The sequence below is a fragment of the Cataglyphis hispanica genome, chromosome 23 (genome assembly GCF_021464435.1).
Source record: "Cataglyphis hispanica isolate Lineage 1 chromosome 23, ULB_Chis1_1.0, whole genome shotgun sequence".
In the NCBI taxonomy this organism is placed as follows: Eukaryota; Metazoa; Arthropoda; class Insecta; order Hymenoptera; family Formicidae; genus Cataglyphis; species Cataglyphis hispanica.
This window is the reverse complement of record NC_065976.1, coordinates 2,565,139-2,585,980: the sequence shown is the minus strand read 5'-3', so window position 1 is coordinate 2,585,980 and position 20,842 is coordinate 2,565,139. Positions and strand designations below refer to the sequence as shown.

The window sequence follows — 20,842 nt, the reverse complement described above, 5'->3', positions numbered from 1 at the left end:
GTTACTTGGTTTAATATATCTGCGCACGTGCGACGATACGCACTATACTGTGAGTACTGTACTGCACGAAGAACATTTTTTTTTCACGCTCGGAATTGATTTGTCACAATTTACTTGAAGGCACAATTAATCTCATCAAATTTAACGTAAACAATCCGCCATCGATTTTGTTTTGACAATATCGATTCGAGTCGGTCTACAAAATTTCCAATTTTCCAGAAATTATTAAAAATATAAAAAATTATAAAAAATATAAGGAATACAAAAAAATCTTTTACGAAAATATTCTGCATTTTTAAAGCTATTCGTAAAATCTGAATTAATAATAATCCTGTTATTCATTTATCAGAATAGAAATCTACATTTTCTTTTAATACAAAAGAGACAAAAGGCAATCAAGAGCCAGCATGGGGCTAGCGTAATGATATGCGCATACATTTTATTAGATTCAAATACTCAAAGAGCCTTTATTTGTCTTTTGATTTTCTTTTGAATTTTGAGTGACCATAAAAATAAGATAGCTCTAAATGAAGGAAGACAATGCAAAGCATTAGAATAAAATAAGCCAAATAAGCGAATTATTAAATTATACCGTATTATTTATTAGCAGTATTATTAACATAATCACAATGTCCTATATCAGGTATTAAGGAGTAAACATTTTTTTAGAGATTTCGTCCTGGCATGCTACGTTTTCAACCTGAATTTAATAGCAACGGAACGAAATGGCTTCTCAGACCATTTCGCTAAAGCTCGTTATCTCGTTAACGATCGAAGCACCTATTCGTCTATTTCGAGCTTCGTCAAGGCAGGCACGATTGCCCTATCCTATCATGGCATGACTACAAGATATATAACGATAAGAACGTTAGTAATATGTTTGCTTTAAGATAAAAAAAATTTTGAAAATTGATCGATATCTCGAATTCTGAAAAGCGAAAAATTATTTTTATAATAAATCCATAATTAAATTGAATCTATAGTAGTTATATGCAAATTGTTATAATTTATTATCAAAAATTGATTATACAAATATATGTACATAAATTAATTATTACGTGTATAATAAATTTTATAAATACAGAAAATGAAATGAAATGAAAAAGAGAACAAGATATATACGCAAGATATATATATGAATATTTTAACAAAAATCTCTCTTAATTGTATTTTTAATATTCATTAATATTATATAGCATAAATGGCTAATATCTTTTCTAAGATTTATATATTGCATGCATTTTGCAAATATTAAAGTACAAATCATATCAGCATTGCAGTGAATTTTGGAGATTATTTTATTAGACAATCTTTTTGTATAAAACTTGAAAAATTTATAATTAAAAAAAGAAATTATTAGAAAAAAGCCCTCATTAAAGTAATAACTAAAGAATAAAAACTTAAGAATACTAAGAACTAAAAGATATATAAAAAATAATTAATAATAATTATAATAAGCGGGTCTGCTTTAAGAAATACTTAAAGATATATATACAATTGATACATTTTGTATACTTTCATAAATTTGGAGCAATTAATAATTAAGGCAAACAAGATAATCGTATTCAGAAAACATTGTCATTAATTATTTTTGTTGAAGTTTTGTTTATAAATCTTTATGACTTATAAAAGTATTTTTAAATTTTATAAGAGCTTTTTGTATATTATCATTGATATCTTATTTTTATGATATATTATCTATGAAGCCTTAATTCTCAAAAATTCTTTTATTTTTTACATTATCGTAAATTCTGTTAAAAATTTAAACTTGGAGAGAGAGTGTATGAATCCATTAATTTTACTTCTCAAAATATTTTCCGATACATTCAAAACGCATCTCATACATTTCCAATGCCCGTAAAGTGTATAGTCAATACTGTCGGATAGAGATACATCTCTTTTTCCATAAATATAGCGAATGTAAGCATATATGAAGAAACAATATCTTGAAGAAAAGATATACTTCTCCATTTTTCTAGAATTCTTCTTGGCTACACTTTTAAGGACACAGATCTATTTCTCTGTCATAGCTACAACTGTCTCTCACAATCCTTTCACTCTTATAAGTTATTAATATTACAATTACTCTCTCGCGTTTATTCTCGACTTTGACTTTGAAATATTATACGCCGTTCTACCGAATGGCTTATCTCGAGATACACAATATGATTTACAATTTTCGGCCTGCGTATACGGGTGCATGGTGCAGAATAGCGCATGATATCGCTCAAATCATATTTCAGAAACCGGGTTAGTGCCGCGAAAGCAGGAATGGTCGAGGTTAAATGAAGCAAGGACGCGAATGAAAGGGGCGCTTGAAATGGCAAGCCCCGAGATAATTAGAGAAAAAACGGGAAAGCAGGGAGGGCTTGGTGAGAGAATGCAAGCCTCACCTGTACTTTCGCCACCACGTAGCTTCTGCTCGGGCCTCTCGACCCTCTCCTCACTCGGTGGAGGTGGTCTCTCTGTCCTTTTCGGATAGTAAGGGCTGTTCGAGGAAGGCCACACGGTGGTCAGCCTTTTTGCTGGCGGTGGCGTGGTCGGTCGTCCTGAAAATAGATTAGGACCTTTCTCATCTAACCCAGGCACTCTCCGTTTGCTTTCTTTTTTTTTTTTTTTTTTACACCCGCCAATAATCCAGTCCAGCATGTCTCCCCTCTCTCTCTCTCTCTTTCTCTTTCTCTCTCTCTTCCTTCTCTCCCACTCTTTCTCTTTCTCCCATCATCTCGCATCTGCATTTGATTTTATCGTGTAATATTATGTGCACTATTCTACACCATACAAGGCCGTAGCAGCGAAATTGCGCATGATGGAAATTTAATAAACATTGCGATTAAGGTGATGCAACTTGCAACGCATGGTGATTGTAAACAAATCGTCATAAATTTTATACCGAATTAATCTTATAGAACTGATTCCTTTGTATTAATTCATATCATACATCACATCTTATCGCTTATAAAATATACTTTTTAAATAATCAAATAACAAAAATATAAAAAAAAATTGGGTACAAATTGAATATACGTGGATTAATATTTATTTGAAAGTTTTTTCTTTTCGGACACACAATTATAATAAAAGAATAAAAAAAGAACTCTTTGTATATTTTATGTATTTTTGCTATGTGATAACAGCGTTTCCTAGCCGATATGTCATTCGTAACAAGAGCGAAGCAATTTATAATAGATAGGATAGAAAACATACGCGCGCGCGCTTAGGTATATATGGCGAGTGCAGGTTTGATGAATTCTACGAGCTTCTCTCTTTGAAAACGAGCCAAGTTCAACTTGTTGCGTTTCGATGCCGACGGACGTTTCATTGAACAAAATGCCTCCTCGGGGCAAAAAAATTAAAGAGGAAAGTGCCTGTAATCTTCTAAAGCGTCTCCACACTTTGCGTTTTAACTGATTACCACATTTAACACATAATTTTATTTGACCTAAATTTTCTCTTTCTTTCTTTTCCCTGATCTTTTATGAAAAAAATTGTATATTTTTTTCATAAAAATCAATCTTTTTCACTGTCATATTCAATGACTGTAATAGTTACCTTCAAAAACTCTTATTTTTAATTATTTTTTAAATGAAATAAATTTAATTTAAGAATAAATTTAATTTATTTTAAGATTAATTTTTTGCATGAAATAAAGTTCCTCGAGATAACAATATTTGAATGGCAAATACAATATTTATATTTTTAAATCACTTATTTAAATATCAATATAAAATCGTTAATTACTTATTATAGATATCATTAAATAACTATTAGAACGATAGAGATTGTATTGTTACATATATATTACTTTAATATTGCAATTACTTTACTGAATAATTCTCTCGACACATAATTTAGTATTTAACAAACACTTTAACAAGCTTCTCATAAGATAGTGCGCATGCCACGACTAATCCGATTACATTGTCAACAATATGAGATTACGCTCGACGCGCACGGGCTAGCGTCTTATCTTTGTAAATATGAAAGCGCATCCCGGGAGAGTCGCATCCTTCGCTTCTGGTAGATTGAAACTTTACTTATACGATAATTTCGTACAATGCGTATCAACCTAGAGTGTAATTCAGGTTGATATTCGCCACGGGGCTTGTATACTTCTACTGCGCGGAGACTCGCTCTCCGTGACTTGGTAGGAAGGTGGTTTGACGCTTATTTCGTTACCCATAATCGTGCGGATTATTCAAACTACCGTCGTTCGCGGTCCCACGCGTGTCGTTAGTCGATGCGACCTCGAAAACTATGACGCGAAATAATTCGAAGTATATAAGTTATACCGGCGTTACTTCGCAACAAAAATGCCGAGATGCACCTTTTTCAAATAATTTCTCATACATTATCGGTATATTTTTGTGATTGAATTTGTTTTTTATACATTAAAAAAAAAAAATACATAAAGAGTCTAAGTAAAATTTTTATTTTAAATATCAATTTTTTAAAGAAAATATAATAAATATATTTTTCATATTTTACACTCGTTCGAGATTGTTATGGTTTTTACACGGTGAGACGGGACGTTTTGAAATGTAATTGAAAATTTTCAATAGATATACTAAGAGCGATTTAAATATTTGGCGTATATAAACGTCCCTTAATTAATTCCCTCGAGTGAGTTTACCTCTCTGCTTGGGTCACTTTCACTCGCAAATTTCTAGATTCTACTGACTCGACGGTCAGACCCGGCGATGCAACGTGCTCTATCTCTCCTCGCCTTCCCCGATCCTTCTCTTTTCTCGTCGCACCCTACGGTCTTTCTAGTTTACAAACAAGCGACCCTTTAACTCGCCCAGGCTGCTAAGTTGACGCTAGAATAGGTACTAAAAAGTTTTCGAATAAAAGTTTAAATACGCCCCAGACAAACTTCGTTTCACAGTTCCTCTCCACAGTCCTCTAACAATATGGCAGCTTCCGGGTCACCTGCCTTTATGCCGCGAAAACGTGTAGACGTATCTTTTTATACACATTACCGCGATGCCTAGGAATAAATACACTTGTTAATAATCCCTTTTCTACTACCAGGCAATCACAACGGCGCTCGTATTTCATTCGGCCTCGTCTCCTTTTGTTGCCCTTTCTTGAGGTGTGCGTCGGAGTTTGTTTAGGAAGTTTCGAAATAACTCGTTGAAAATTTAAGAGTCTCGCGGCACCTTTTCCAAAGTGCCGCGGCGAACGGCAAGAAGAATTTGTTTCGGGAAGACGATGAGAAAAGGCGAGAAGAGAAAGAAGGAGAAGGCGACGAGCGAAGAAGACAGGAAAACAAATTCGCAAACGTAGTTGAGAAAAGTGAAATGGCAAGATAAATTTATTAATAATTATGATCCTTTGATTTATCAAAGTCTGCACTTTACTAATGTTTTGGAAAAGAAACAGCAATATCACTTTCGAAATGTTTGTAGTAAAATAATATCAAACGGAGTTTCTCAATTAAAACTTTGCATGCACGCTCGATCGAATATGATTTATTTAAATGAGCAATTTGGTTCTGCCATTGAACAAGTGTTGCACACAATTCTTTAATCGGCATAAAACCGAAAGAGAAATTTAAGCCGCAGATAATTCGAATCTTTTCAATTAGATATTCAGGAATAGTATATAAATAATATACAATTCAAATTTTATTTGAACTTTGATTTGTGTTCAGTAACTTGTAATGTAATTATTTTATTCTTTATCAAAACATAAAATTCAACACAAAATTATAAAATACATTTTAAATCTAAAATCGTATTTAAAACATGGAACATAAAATTTTACACTTTTTTTCTTGAATCCTTGAATTAAATGAACGCTATTTAAAGATCACTTTTTAATATACGATAACATCATATCAGATAAATTAGATATCGGAGTGCGCGATGTGGCGTCTAGTCTAATACCAGAAATAATTTTGGCCTTATCGATTTTCAATTAATTATAGCTAAGAGAATCGATAGCTATCTTGCAAGACGATTAATATGTATGTAGGAATTATTAAATCGCTCTTTTTCTTACTAAAACCGATCTATTTTAATAAGATTCACTTGCGCGAACGGTGAGATAATTTTTTGTATAATTTAATGTTCAAACAAGGTTATTTTATTACGCTGTAGACGTATCATCATTAATAAATAGTAAAGTCAATGTGTGAGTCTAATAAAAATAAAGAAAGGAATTTATTTATATATATATATATCCTTTTTTATATGCCGAAAAAAGCTCAGATTATTAACATACGCTATTTACAATTAATATGAATATAAATTCGATAATAAAATTGTAAAAATAATATTTCCGCTTATATATTTATGTATTAAAAAACCGTAATTATTTATTTTTCAAATGTACATTTATCGGCAGGAACAGTGTCCCTAGGCGTCTAAATATATACATGAATGATAAGCGTTATCCAGTCAGCATGATGTACTATAACCATCTCACTCGCACCTCCTCCATTCAATTGGAGTGAGTAAGACAAGCATAGGACATCATTAATTAGCATGACGTCTTGCATTGCTTTCTCTCTCGATCATGACTTGCCATAAGGACATCAGGAATGTCTCCCACTACTTTCGCCTTTATTCCTTTATCTCTTTTATTGCTTGATCTCCTCCGCGCTTCAAGTGATATGTACGTGCGCGCGCTTCACGTAGATGCGTGTAACGCTTTTGTTATACATCGCACATGTATATACCTAGCTGCCGAGGGACACTATTTCCGGTGAGTGCACACACAGAAAAATATTTTGCGTTTAATTTATTTTTATAATATCGCATGAATTGTGCAAATTTTATTACATAATTTTTTGTGCATTGTTATTTCAAGAAAAGATAATATACTAAAAGTGTCACAAATGTATTCGTTATTAAAGGTAAAAAAATGATAATATCGGAGCATCTAAGAGAACGTTCAAAAGCTTTTTCGAAGATTAAATTCTTTATATAATTCCGTGATTTTCTCTTTGCAGAATAGTAATACTATTTGCTATGTAGCATGCCAACGACATTCTGCATGTATCCTTGCTAGCTAGCATCTCGCATGCATCTCGCAATTAATGTTATTAATTGAATTTTAAATGTGTTTAATTAGGTCAAGTGATAGGTCACATGATTAAGTCATACATTTATATATGTAATATTGCGATGTAAAATTAAAATTAATCTTTTGATTTGGAAATATAAAATTAAAATAACTATCTTTTGATTTAGAAACGGATATTATACAATATAAATTGAAAACTTGCACGAGAGCTGTGGCAAGCTTCTGTCATGCAGAGAGAAAATTCATTAATTAATTATTTAAATATCTTTACCGCATCTACCGTATCTCTTTTAGATAAAATCATTTTTTTTTTTTATAATATTTCAATCAAATATTCTCCTCATTACCTCTTGAATGATTTTTGATTTGTCGCATGGAGTTTACATTTAGATTCGTTTCGTAAATGGTGTAATCTTATCTAGGTAGATAAGACGAACGGCAGTCCCATTTGGAAACTGCTAGGCGCTTAATGTCGTGTTCGTGAGTTATTGCATACCTCGGCTAGGTCATTAATAACCCCGTAGTATTAAGATTGATTCGGAGACGCGCGTGTTAAAGGGAGAGAGATAGAAAGAGAGACAGAGAAAGAGAGTGAGAGAGAGAGAGAGAGAGAGAGACGAACGCGACGTGTCCCTTGCCGATTTCGCCAAAGTTTCTCGCAATATTTAATCAGCAGTCGAGGCCATACATTATAGCGAAGACGCGCTGTCTCGTTTCGCTCACTAAGTATATGCATCCGCGGCAAGTCGTTAATGCGGCTAAATTGCATTAGCCGGGAAAATGGATACGTCAGATAGAGAGAAGTGCGTAGAGAACGTCTCTCCATCGAAAGAAAACGTTCTCGATTACCATTATTCGCACGTACGATTCGCGCGCGTATTATTCTCCCCCTTTCCCTTCCCATCCATTCCCCCTCCCCCCGAGATTTCTCGAAGAAATCGTGCATCGGACTTACGCCTTCGACGCTCGTAAATCTCGGTTACGATCCTCTGCCGGCTTTTACGATCGTCGGGTCGCGAGAAAATTCACCCGTTGGCGACATCAATATCAGAAGGAGCGCCAATCCGCTCGCGCCGTCGCTCGCGAAAACTCACGCGAGAATAACGATTATTCATTAGAACGGTTAGCTCTCCCCTCGGACGTTTCGGAATAACGATAATCCACATAGCGGCCGGCAGCGGAGTCGGCACGGTAAAATTGCGGGGCTTAATGGCGGGTAGTACCGTCGTGGCCAAGCCTTGTATGGCGTTAATAATGCAGTATATTGAGATTGGTTTGGCGATGTACTGAGGAAGAGAGGAGGTCGGAGAACACGAAAGCTGCAAAACCGTAGGGACCTGACCTAGGCATCCGCCCAAGTTATTCGCCCTGCTTTAATAATACACCCATGCGCCAATGTGCGGACTCCACGAACCTAATGTATGAGGACCAACTCCGGAAACATTGTACTTGATTCGGACGTGATGCGAGAGCAATTTGCGTCGGGGAAACATTCCTTATCTCGAAATCGTTTGATTGATGTAACAATTATCGTCCCTATTTATGCTCGCTCAAGCTTTCAATATATGACACAATAAATGATTATTTAATAAATTAAAAATTCCAATAAACGTTATAAAATTACCGTTCGCGTAATGATATTTAGATAATTTCATCATCGATATGAGTTATTTTCTTAAAATATGTCATATACAGATTTAATGATCACTCTTTCCATTGCGACATTTAAGATATTATTTTTTCTTCAAAGAAAGAGCTGCACCAGCGGCACCGTTTCAACATAAAATACGCCAAAGAAGACAAAAAAACATTTTGAGATTTTTTTTGTATATTAAATATGGATAATGAGTTTGTGTGTGTGTGTGTTGCGTCTCCGCGCGCGAGCAATGATTGTTAAAAGAACAACGGTGATATCGATTTCTCCGCAAGGTCGGAAAACATATATTCAATAAAGTTCTCACCGTCTTTGTTGGCGCTGCTCTTGATCTCCGTCGCCTTCGGTGCCACCGACGGTTTCGGAATAGCTGAAATAAAAATCATTCGTCTTTAATGACGTCGTATAACTTCTTAAATATTGGCCAATAAATTTGGCTCGCGAAAAACTCTCCCCATCTTATTCATATTTTAACTGTGGGACGGTCATCTTATCTCGAAGCTACGGGAATTACGAGAATGGCGAGACATAACGGAGGGACGGCGGATATTTCCTCGGCGATTTAACCGCGTCGATTTACTGCTAACACATCCAGTCGGCTTTAAATAAATCTTCGACTCGGGGCAAAATTAAACACAGGGCTCAAGAACTCGCGATTTATGGAAGACCGTTTCGCTTTTAAATTATTCGCATCGCGCTATACGTTATTATACATCCCAGTATATAGCAAATACATCACGCGGCAGACGCGCGACGATAACAATCGATGGAAAAAAAAATTGTTTGTCCGGACGCGCGAACAGGTTCAAAAATGCATGTCAGCTTACGGTATAATCTGATGGATCCCTCGGTCTCGCCCAGCGAGTTTTTGCTAATGCATCGGTAGCTACCGAAGTCAGTCGCTGTCAAGTTTCTGATGGTGAGTCTCATGTGCGCCCGGTAGCTGTTCTCCATGATATTCGTGGCGTATTTCTCATTGGAGAGAATCATCTCCTCTCCTAGAAACCAGTAGCTCATAGCACGGGGATATGCTTCCGTATGACAGTCGATCGTTACGTTAGTGCCGGTGGGCGCACCGACCAGCTGATTCGGCACAAAGATCATTGGCGAAACTAAAACATATTTAAGAGAGATTTATTGTTTTAATGTCATCATAAAATTTTTAAATATTATTTATTATATATATATATTTATATAATAATTTTGTTTTATTTATTGAATCTTAAAGAGAGCACAATTCAAATTTTCCATGTTATATAATACGTTGAAAGATTCAAAGAATTATATTTTGTAAAATAAAAAAATTTTAATTCTGCAAAATATAAACTATTTATGAAAAAAGAAAAAAATAAATTGTATGCCGAAAATATATAACTTTAACAAGACATACATATAAATGTTTCTAAAATATGCAATATGAATAAATTTCCAATTTTAAAAATGCTCACATAATATGTATACAAAAATTTTTTCCAGTAGTTGTTCTAAAACGTACGTGATACAAAAGCGAGGGAAGGGAGAGAGAATTGGATGGTCAGCTTATTATCCGCCATATACAGTCGCAAGACAATAAAATTAAAAACTGCGTAGCGGCGAGCTGGCAATATCAAGTTTTTCCCCTCGAATGCAGGTACGACGGATCAAGATTGTACTTGCGTCGATGAAACAAGTTGGGAACAAAGTCTATTATGGTTGCAAGTCTAATGCCGCGGCGTTAAGGTTCAGGCAATGAAGAGTTAAGGCCGCGCGAGACGACATCGCCCGCGCGACATCTTTTCCCTCTTCGTATCGCAAGCGGAGGACCAGCAATTTTCTAACTCGGCAACTAAACCAGAAACGACTGCTTCTTCGTTTCGAATTAATCCGACGTCGGATGCACCGCTCGTGTAACACCGTGACGTTCATCCAGCGACGAGTATGCTTTTAGTAACGGGTTAAATTAAAGTTGCAAACTCCGCCGGCGAGTTGCATGATATAATAAGAGAATAATAATGCGTTTGTATAGATGGACAGCGATATAAAACGACGCCGGGTACTGAGAGCTCGTTATACTCTCTAACGAGAAGAATCATACGCCATTTCGCCACATTTCGCCAATGATATCGCGTGTTTTTTTTTTTTTCTTTATTTAATTTTAATTTTTTTAACATTTTCTGTCCCGTTGCATCTTGGCTGTATGTAGCAATTTTTGTGAGAGAAAGAGAGAAAGAGAGGGAGAAAGAAAAAGTTTTCATCAATCACAGAGAGAGATTAAATAAAATAGTCGAAGGCTAGATAAAAATCGAAGGTACAAAAGCTATTCGATAATTACAATATCCGATATATAAATAGATAAAAAAATATTTTAATAAAATATGAAGTTTTCAATTAAATTACTAATTTGCCGTTCTTTCTATCTACCAACAATGCAGAACAAAGAGAGAGAGAGAGAGAGAGAGAGAGAGAGAGAGAGAGAGGAGAGAGAAATAGAAATAGAAAGAGAGAGAGGGATAGAAATGCAACGCAGTTGAGTCTAAATTGCGGCAGATATAGACGTAATCGATGGTAGGAAATAGGGGGAAGTGTGCATTAATTAAAGTTAACGCTGGCAATTTGTGGATTTGTGGTAAGCCGGGATGCGCGCTACGGAGCACGCTGATATACAAGCATGGTCAGGTGATCATGACTCTACGAATGTGTATCGTTCATCGTGCACGCCGTTACTTGTCATCATTCCGACAGATACTTTTTCCTTCCATATATTATTGATTATGCCGGCAAAAAAAGCCATATGTTTCAGGCATGACTAGAAAAGTATGCACAAACATGCATGTCTGTATATTTATCACTAAGAATTATTGTAGATCTAATCAATATTTTTTGTAGATCAAATCATTTTCTAAATCTTTATAAACTATGTATAATTTCTATATTTACGCATAAATCTATAATCATTATATAATAAAACTAAAAAAATTTCCTAAAATATGTTTTAGAGAAAAAAATACGCTTTGCATTTCATAAGAATTATCAACGCGAATTTTGCGCAAAAGTCAATGAAAAAAATCCCGAATAAATTTAACAAATGTTTCATTGTTCATAATTTTTTTTTCATTAAGATTATTAGAATATTTTCAAAAACTTACATCCTGCAATTTCTCATTATTATCATCTTCTTCCGTACCTTGAATGCCATATTTTTAGTCCCTGACATAAATACCGTCGATTATACTCTCATCGCAAAAATCTCGTCAGAATTCAGCCGCGTCATACTCGTCCGTCATTATGTGCCCAATTTAAAAAAGAGTATCGTATTTTGCAGCGACAGAGAACGCAGCTCGCGTAGTGAACACACACACACACACACACACACACACACAGAGTCACAAGCGCGCGAATTTTTGCGTGTATTCGAGCGCAACGTAGGCAGAACGCGAAAATGTAGCCAGTAATGTAAAAAGTCAACCCAAGTTAAATTGTGCATGTCTCATCAACATGCCTGATGAACCTGGTTAACCACTTGCCGAGACGGTACCATGAAAGCGCGTACCAACCGAATTATGGTCCTCACACTTGCGAGCGTTTTCTCTTCCCGCCGCTCGTTATGCTTTATGCAACCGCACCATTTTGCCCGCATTGCAAGCATACATTGAAAACGCGATATGCCGGATATATAGCTGGTCTGATTATGAGTGAAAGTGCAGAGAGATCGTTACGCTAACGTGATAATTCTGTCGTTAGATTGAGTATACAGGTTGCTCTCATTCCAAAATTGTCGATTTTAACTTGCTAAATTTTTCAGGATTTGATTTCTCTCTCTAACTGAAATGATCTGAATTATCAGCGGTTAACAAATAAAGCAATTGGCGAAATCAGAGATCGGAATTTTATTGTTTTACGCGAACTTCATTTCCGCATAGATTGTATAAACTGGACTAATAAATTGCTATGTAATAATAAAGCAGGATACTTCATTCCAATATACATAAACAACACGTAAATTCACTTTGTAACTTCTCATTACATTACTGCATTACGTCGATTTATTTCATTGCAAAATGGACAGAAGCAACATAGAAAACCGAGTATTACGCTATGTTCGATTGGTTGGAATTTATGTATTGTCTCTTCAGAGAGTTTACTGTGTATTACGCCAAGCGATTGTTAAATCTCTGATTCCGAAAGGAAACCTTGACATCTTACGCTGATCGAGTACTCTTTCTATTATCCTTTTTATCGTACACGAGAAAAATATCAAGGTCTATTTCTTTTCATTCTTTTTAAATCATCTGAAAGAATTGCAAAAGGCAAATTATGATATAATTTAATTCGTTTATCGAGATTTTATTATCTACCAAAGAAATTTGCGGAAGAGAAGAGAAAATTTCTGAAATATTTATTAATTTCGAAATAAAAATAAATAATAAAATGCCCCAACTGCACGAAAATAATTCACGAAAATAAATTAAATTGAATTATATAAAATGATGAGAGAGATGACTACATTTATACATATATTGAAAGTTTTATTTATTGATTATTAACTTTTCGATAAAAAAATTTAATCTTTATTCTTGGATTACGGATTATAAATATATATGTAGATAAAAAGAAACATTTACTCAGTGTTAATAATATTATATTTCGAGTAGTCATTAAAATTAAGATGAAAGAATAATAAAAAAAAACAAATTTAAAAAAATAGAAATAGTAAAATGTAAAAAAATTTCTATTATATGAAAAAGAATGAGAGTTGTAATTACAAATGTAATACCATGCACTTCCCTAATACAGTTTAATTAACTCATTAAGAGAGAGAAATTGCGTTTCAATGACTAATTATTTTTTTAATATTAATTTTAATACTATAGAGATATATCTTGACTTGACATAGCCTTGCTTTTCGTATAAACTATTATTGTCGTGTTTATAAAATATTTACAAATTAGCTATGGCCTATATAGTTATGTCCATATTACTTGCAAAAACACGTAATAAAGATCATCAATTAGAAATACGTGTATAAATTATGAAAATACTTTCGAAAAATGTAAAATAAAATCAATCGTCGATATATAATTAGTAGAATAACGCAAGATTAATACATCAACTAATGTATATCAAACATGACAGTTAAAGCATTAATATGATCAAAGATTATTATATTAAGTATGCATATGTATAACGTTGATTAGCAGAAAAGTGGCAAAAAGTCATAGTGGATTATCGATCCTGCGAGATACGCAGGTGGGAAAGAATTACATCGTCGATCAGCTTCGAAGAATTCCCCCGCGGCTCTCGGTCGAATCTAATTATATGCGTTTAAATTGTTAGAAACCGATGTAATATATACCGCAAATCCCTACGCGCGTATACATACATACATACATGCCGCAACATCAGGTATTACATTCGGAGCGCGACGAAGACGACTCCTCGAGCGTCCGCTGTGGACCCAGGAACGCGCGCGGCACAGCGCGCAGAAAACCGATGGTTTCGCCCCGCTCGTCTAAATAAAATATGTCCCCCGCCTCCCTAAATATTCCAGAAGATATTGCCCGGGCCGCCTCTGCGCCCGTACAGTAGATACCGTTTCTTCTTCCCTCAACAACGTCAAGTCCCGCGCACGCACGCGGCATCACACCGACATGCAACAGCAGCCGGTTGCAAGCATACGAAGTGACACGAACGAATGAAACTCATAAAAGGGAAAAATGACCAGGACCGACGGGACGGCTTGCGCGCGGCTTTCGGTATTTCCCTCGGGTTTTCCCCGACACCGTCTCCCTCCGACCTATCCCCCCCCCCGTACCTCCCTCGCTGCCTTGTTGTCTGATACACGTATTCGGAGCGCAGCACGTGCACCGCTATGCATGCAGCATGCGGCGTGTGCACGCGCAGGTGTGTTTGTGTGTATGTGTTCAATTCGTGAAATGAAATTTAAACAATACACGAGCTGGCAAGAAAGATCCTGCCGTTGAATCGGAGTTTGCGTATGACAAAGTGTTTAAAATTTATTCGATAAATCGTCGTTGGATACGTTCCAGCCGTTCCCCGACGAGGATGTCTAATTTTCTTCTCGGGAAAGTTTCGCGCCACGTGTGCGTGCGCCGCTATATTTACGACATTTTACGCGCACGAGAATGAATTGGGAAATTAAGACATTTTACGAACATTTGGCGTTCAAAATTATAATAATGTCTGCCGCAACCAATTAACATAATTAATTATGGTAATTAAGTCGCAACAGCTGTGTAACATGTTACTATTGTACATTCCATTTTACGTCATTATCATACATACAACTCATCTCCTCTTCTCTCTATATCTTTATCTCTTTCTCCATTATATAATAATTTATACATATATAAATTATTATATCCATTATGTAATAATCTTGTACAATCTTGACGTATTTAAATTGCAATGCCATTTATTTATCATATGATATTGACAGATAATCCGAGAAAAAATGAACTTGTATAATTATACAAAATCACATATAGCCCATACATGACCTTATATCAATATTGTTTCGGGAATATTTCACTATATTTTATAACGCTTCATATATTTTAACCAAATGCACGAGTTGAATATCCACATCGTTAAGCGTTTATTGCTCAACATTCAATATGTAACGTCGTAACATCATAATTATCGCGTCACATTGTACTCATTTCACGCTAGCAGCATGCCATTCGCGATGAACGTGTACGTATCTCATATTCGTTAGGTGGAAACGCGATAATAATGTACGGTATGCTTGTAACAAACTCACATTCGACATCCACGGTGATCCTCTTGCTGACTGTGGGCGGCACGCCATTGGTCGCGATGCAGAGATAAGCGCCCATTTCGCTGCGCGTGATCCGCGTCAAGTTTAATTGCTCGCCGTCATACACGGTCACTGAAACCAGAAGCGGCAATTGATTCAGCTTGGTCGAGGGCGCAAATATAATTTAGGAAATTATGGACCTTTACGTAAAACAATATTCCATCCTTGTTATTTCGCGAAAGTCAAAACGATTATGCAAATAGTGACAATTTGTTTAGTAATTAAACATATAGTTTACACGAAAATATGTACGCAAATTTAAAAAAAAAAAATTAAAGTATAAAACTAAAATTTATAACATGCAAAACATACATGTAAATGTTTGTATGACGAATAAAAACTATAACGCAGATATCAAAAATTCGACTTGTGAAACGATTGCTATAAAGATCATGATTGTAATAAATCTCATGATGTCAGATGTATCGATCCAATAGGTAACTTTACGCCATACCCCCAAAGTAGTAAAGTTACAAGAACCCCGAATATATATATGTTTTTATTGCCGGCTGATTTATGCCCTTAGATATCTAGGTTGGTTTATATTGTGAAAGTTTGCAGCGAAACTTGTATTTTTAAAGTAAGATTATAGTAAAATTATAAAAGAGTCACGAGAGAGACGCAGTCGAAGTTAATATCCATCCATTTTCCTCAAACTTACTCGATGCCATTAGGATCTTTTTACCATTAAAATCTTTCTCGTTAAACCAAGTTTGTACAAAATCGTTATGCGACAGTCGCGAATGACTCACGACGATGCAAGTATTAGATGCGACTCGCGTGATCAGGATTTTCGGTGTCATTATCGGTGAAGATGGATGTATTGGCTTCGTGTCTACGTTGCATCAACCAAAACCTGCCATTCTTTTATTGCGAGGAAACAACTGGTACGAGAGTTAATGGAAGAAAAAAGAGAGAGAAGAAGCAAAACAATAGCCCCGTGACAAAAAATTGGCGGTATCAAACTATCATTATGAAAAATTCTGATAAAAACAAGTTGTTCCGATATAATTGTGTTGAATTAGAAATGTATTACAGCAAGTAATAATGCAAATTTTTAAAAGTGATAGTTTAAAAAATTTTATTGAAACTAACGAGAACTTTCTCAATGGATATTATAATAATGATCATATTTTCAATTTGGCGTGACAAGAATTTATAAAATTGATGTATAGAATCGGAAAGTTTCAGCGATCAATTTTTGTGATATTTATATTCCAGCAACGTATCTGCTAATGGACAAAGCCTGAAGTAAACTAATGATATTTTATCTCTCTCTGAATCTTTGACCACGTTACGTAGTGAAACGTTACGCAGTCTATATAGATCGCGTATCTCGAAATAGATTACTTTCGGTAATAAATTACTGACCGATAATGCGATGGATGGGAGAACGAAATTCGATAGACTAAGAAAGAAGTTTCTCGCCGGGAATCCGACAGAAAGAAAAAGAATTTCTTCTCGTTATTTAGACATGATATTCTTTCCGAGAATACTTTCTACCGCTTATAAATCTTCAATCCAACATGCTTTGCTCGAAGAGGAGCAAAAAGAAGCAAACGGATATATTTACATATTTCTATCATATAACATTTTAAATCGTATACATTTTTTCTTTCATGATATTAATATATAATTTTATATTTCATATATATATATATATAATTAAATATAAATATATAATATAAATATATATAATTTTATATTTCATAAACCGTTAGCAGATAAAGCCACGTACACGAGTTTCTCGTGACTAATCCTTTCGGGCTATCGCAGAACAGCAATCAACGTCAATCCTAAGGGACTTAGCGGGTCCCCATAATGACAATTAACAAAATCGAAATAAACGTAAGGTATAAAAGAAGCTCCGAACCGCCCGCGATCGTCGATTGTGATACGCTCGTTTCCAAGTGACGTTCATAAATCTTTGACCCGGTTTACTCCGGCTTTGCTTGTCTCCTAGTCGCGATTAACCGACCTCCGGCCATTAGAGCGGGCGGCGATGTTTCTTTCACGAGACACATGCCCTGCCAGTGCTCTCTGCCGTGCCATGCGCTCTACTCATGGAGAGTGGACACGGTGCGCGATGTCGCCGATTGGCAGGGGCAAGGCGCAAGCCGATCGATCGGCGCGAATAATTGAGAGAACGCGCGAAATCCGGGCCCCGGAAAGAGACAACGGCAGATCCCGTGGATATCAAGTGACGTGATAACACCGAGCGATAAACCGGCCGCAAAACGATCGCCGGCCGTCGAGTAGTGATCCGGGATATCCGTGCGCGTAAAAGCGGAAGAGGATATTGACGCAGATCTTGTGAAAAAAAAACCTGTATTTCGATCGATGCGAGCGATCGATCTTTCCTCGCAGTTTTCCCAACAGCTTCGTCTTCATTTAATCGTTTTAATTAATACGATGTCTAGTTGTTGCCGTTCAAGCCTGCCACGCTTGATGTTTAACCGGAGAGATAAACTGTTTAAAATGGAAATAATAATATTCGTATAACTTTTAATCTGGAAAAAATTCATAATGTTAATTTTGTTTCAGAGTAACGTTTCATTTTCAATTCAGACGTGCGGAGAAACTTTTTCCCGCAAATAATTCTTTCTCATTTTGGATTTTAATTGTTATATCGAAAATATATTGCAGCGTGAAAGTGATTTTAATTTTAAACCCGCAACGATTGCGCTAAATGGATATGTTTATTTTTGGAAATCATTATCATTAAAATCTGCAAATCTAGAAGGAACGATTACGTGTATATAATTATATAATTAGGTAGAAAGGAAAACTTCAAGCTCAAATTTATTCATCAATCACACAATTGTAACATTGCACGGCATGGAAAATAAAAAATAAATAATAATAAATGCGAAAGAGAATATAGGAAATGGCGATGATGATTTTTCGTTTTAACATAGATAGCAGAGATTTAAAACATAACATTGATCGACTATCGATTGATGTGCCTCAAGCAGGCCTCTTTTAGCTACCCTGGATGCAATATGTCGGATAAAATATTTGCAATGAGTTTTTGATCGTGGCGGCATCGGTCCTCTCGATACAAGTTCATTTCGCCATCAACTCATCCGATATTAATGTATTCCACCGTTCTTCAACGAGAGCCCGGGAATATTTAGATAGCGGGTACGTCAAAGCTCGGATGCAAATCGATACATCGGATTGAGCAAACACTGATAGTTATTTTTAAGGACGATTCGCAGTGAAACTCACTCAGCTGTATAAAAGCTCGCCTACAGAGGCAAAAAGGTAAAAGCATACAAATGTACATGGACTTTTGCCACGATATTAATTATTGGAAGTATATGAAAAATATTTTTTGATGCGCGACGAAAACAGAAAATCCATCCGATACTGTCAAATAATATAACTCCACCACGTATGTGGTAAAACCATCAAAGGAAACGTTAATAATAAAAATGAACAGTCAAAAGAAACGCTTTGAATGCGCACGGCTGCATATCGCGTGTATAAAATGTAATGGACAATTCGCAATATGTACGATAGTGAACATATCTATTACGTTATCGATACCGTTATTTGAACGCTATACTTGGTCACGAAAGTAAAAGACATATAAATGAGAGGCAAGAGAAAATTTGCATTTCTCTGAGAGATCCTGTTACACATTTTTCGTTTCTTTTCTATATAACATTCGAAGATTCTAAATCAAAGACTTAAAAAAAAATTATATATTCTCTAAATATATTTTATATACATGTGTTCTCCGCGATGCATCGTTTGCAAGTTTCAATTTAATTATTCGTTTTTTTTGCAATAATTACATATGTTATAACTCAGTCATACATAACATCTCTTTTCGACGCGTCTTTGTCTAATGTCTTTACGTCATAGTAAACCATTGATTAACTGCAGCGGATTATTTCTTCTTGACCGGAAGGAGACGCGCGATGCAACACGTTTATTAACAAAACGTCGGGAAGTAATCCACGAAATTTTACCGCGTCACGATCTCCGACGCCAGAGAGTGCGAGACGCGCTCGCAAAGGGTATTAAATAATATTACGAACTCTACCAGGTGGATACGTATGCATGTGCATGCATATGTACCTACTCTATCCCACCCTGCCGAAAACTTGGAGGATAGTGGCGTGGCGCGCGCGCAGTCCTGGCGCTCCGTCATGAATTTGTATGAAGCTTTAGAGGGGCTCAGATGCCCCGGAGCGCGGCTTTGCAGATGTTTGAACAGAAATTCCGGCCTTTTACGATCCTGTGGTGCGGCGGCGGTGGTACGAGCAGGACGACACGAGGAAAAAGTGAGAAGGTGAAGAGAGGGATGGGACGAATGGGGGAATGGAATACACAAGATGCAGAAAGGAGGGATATGAAAGGCTCAAGAGGCCAGACCGGACGAAGACGATGAAGACACGGTGATGAAATTGTGTGTAACAAAAGTTAGATGGGAAAATTGCGCCGCAGATACATACACCCGGATTATATAAATAAAATAAGACCTCTTTTCTGATGCATATTTGCATTCATATGTAAAGATTGGACTTATGATTTTACAAGCGGATAAAAATACTGTATTAGCCGTTAAAGTGCGGAGTATGTAAATATCAAAATTGTTATGCAGTCAAAAAAAGTGATAAAAAGATAATAAATTTATTGTATTAAAAATAAGCGGATATGTGAATAATTATTTCGCAATCGCTCGTTATGATATTTGTTCAGGGATTTCGAATATTTCAAATTCAACCGCCAATTTGAAGTCTCGATGTAATCTCTATTTGCGCTATCGCTATGCAATCCTATTATATATTTATAATTTAATCGTACAATTTCGTTAATTGAGATAATATATTTTTAGAAAGATATTTCTGTTTTTCTGTGTCTGCGTAATACCATTTATAAATTGTAGTAATTTATGTAATAATTCTTATAAAATTAATAAAATAATAAAAATAGATGGAGGGGGGAGAGTAGATCATTTCAACATAATTAAAATTAACGTGCACATAAAAGCGTTAGCAAATAGATATTACTTTTCTATGACGTGAAAAATATCGAGTAACTAATTGCAGACGAATTAATCGATTATATAACGGAACGCAAAATTAATTGGCGCTAATTGAAAGTCCCTTTGTCGTGATTCGATATCATGCCGTATAAGCAGGCTAAAATTTAGTGCAATTAGCGCTGCAAAATATCGTAAATCGTTTACGGTCTCTTTAGTAACCCTTCGCGTGCTCAACGAGCGATAATTTTACATATAATGATGCGAAATAGTAGTAACGCGCGGATTCGATCAGCGGTGCGTCACGCTAACAGAAAACCGTGGAAAATGTTTGCTTGTCACG

At 35.6% G+C, this 20,842-nt stretch overlaps 1 protein-coding gene across 6 annotated transcripts in view; it reads right to left on the bottom strand.

Annotated features, from left to right (window-relative positions):
• The window catches only part of LOC126857838 (lachesin-like), a 250,168-nt gene that overhangs the window by 23,790 nt on the left and 205,536 nt on the right, over nucleotides 1-20,842 (bottom strand). For 3 of the 6 annotated variants that reach the window (XM_050607648.1, XM_050607654.1, XM_050607651.1), the window contains 4 exons: nucleotides 15,447-15,575; nucleotides 9,514-9,798; nucleotides 8,994-9,056; nucleotides 2,113-2,549 (listed from right to left, as the gene is read on the bottom strand). In XM_050607648.1, the coding sequence (XP_050463605.1) occupies nucleotides 2,233-2,549; nucleotides 8,994-9,056; nucleotides 9,514-9,798; nucleotides 15,447-15,575 (794 nt within the window). In that variant the 3' untranslated portion in view covers nucleotides 2,113-2,232. Of the gene's footprint in view, nucleotides 1-2,112; nucleotides 2,550-8,993; nucleotides 9,057-9,513; nucleotides 9,799-15,446; nucleotides 15,576-20,842 lie in introns of those variants that run through there. The other 3 variants (XM_050607649.1, XM_050607650.1, XM_050607653.1) reach the window with 2 other exon arrangements.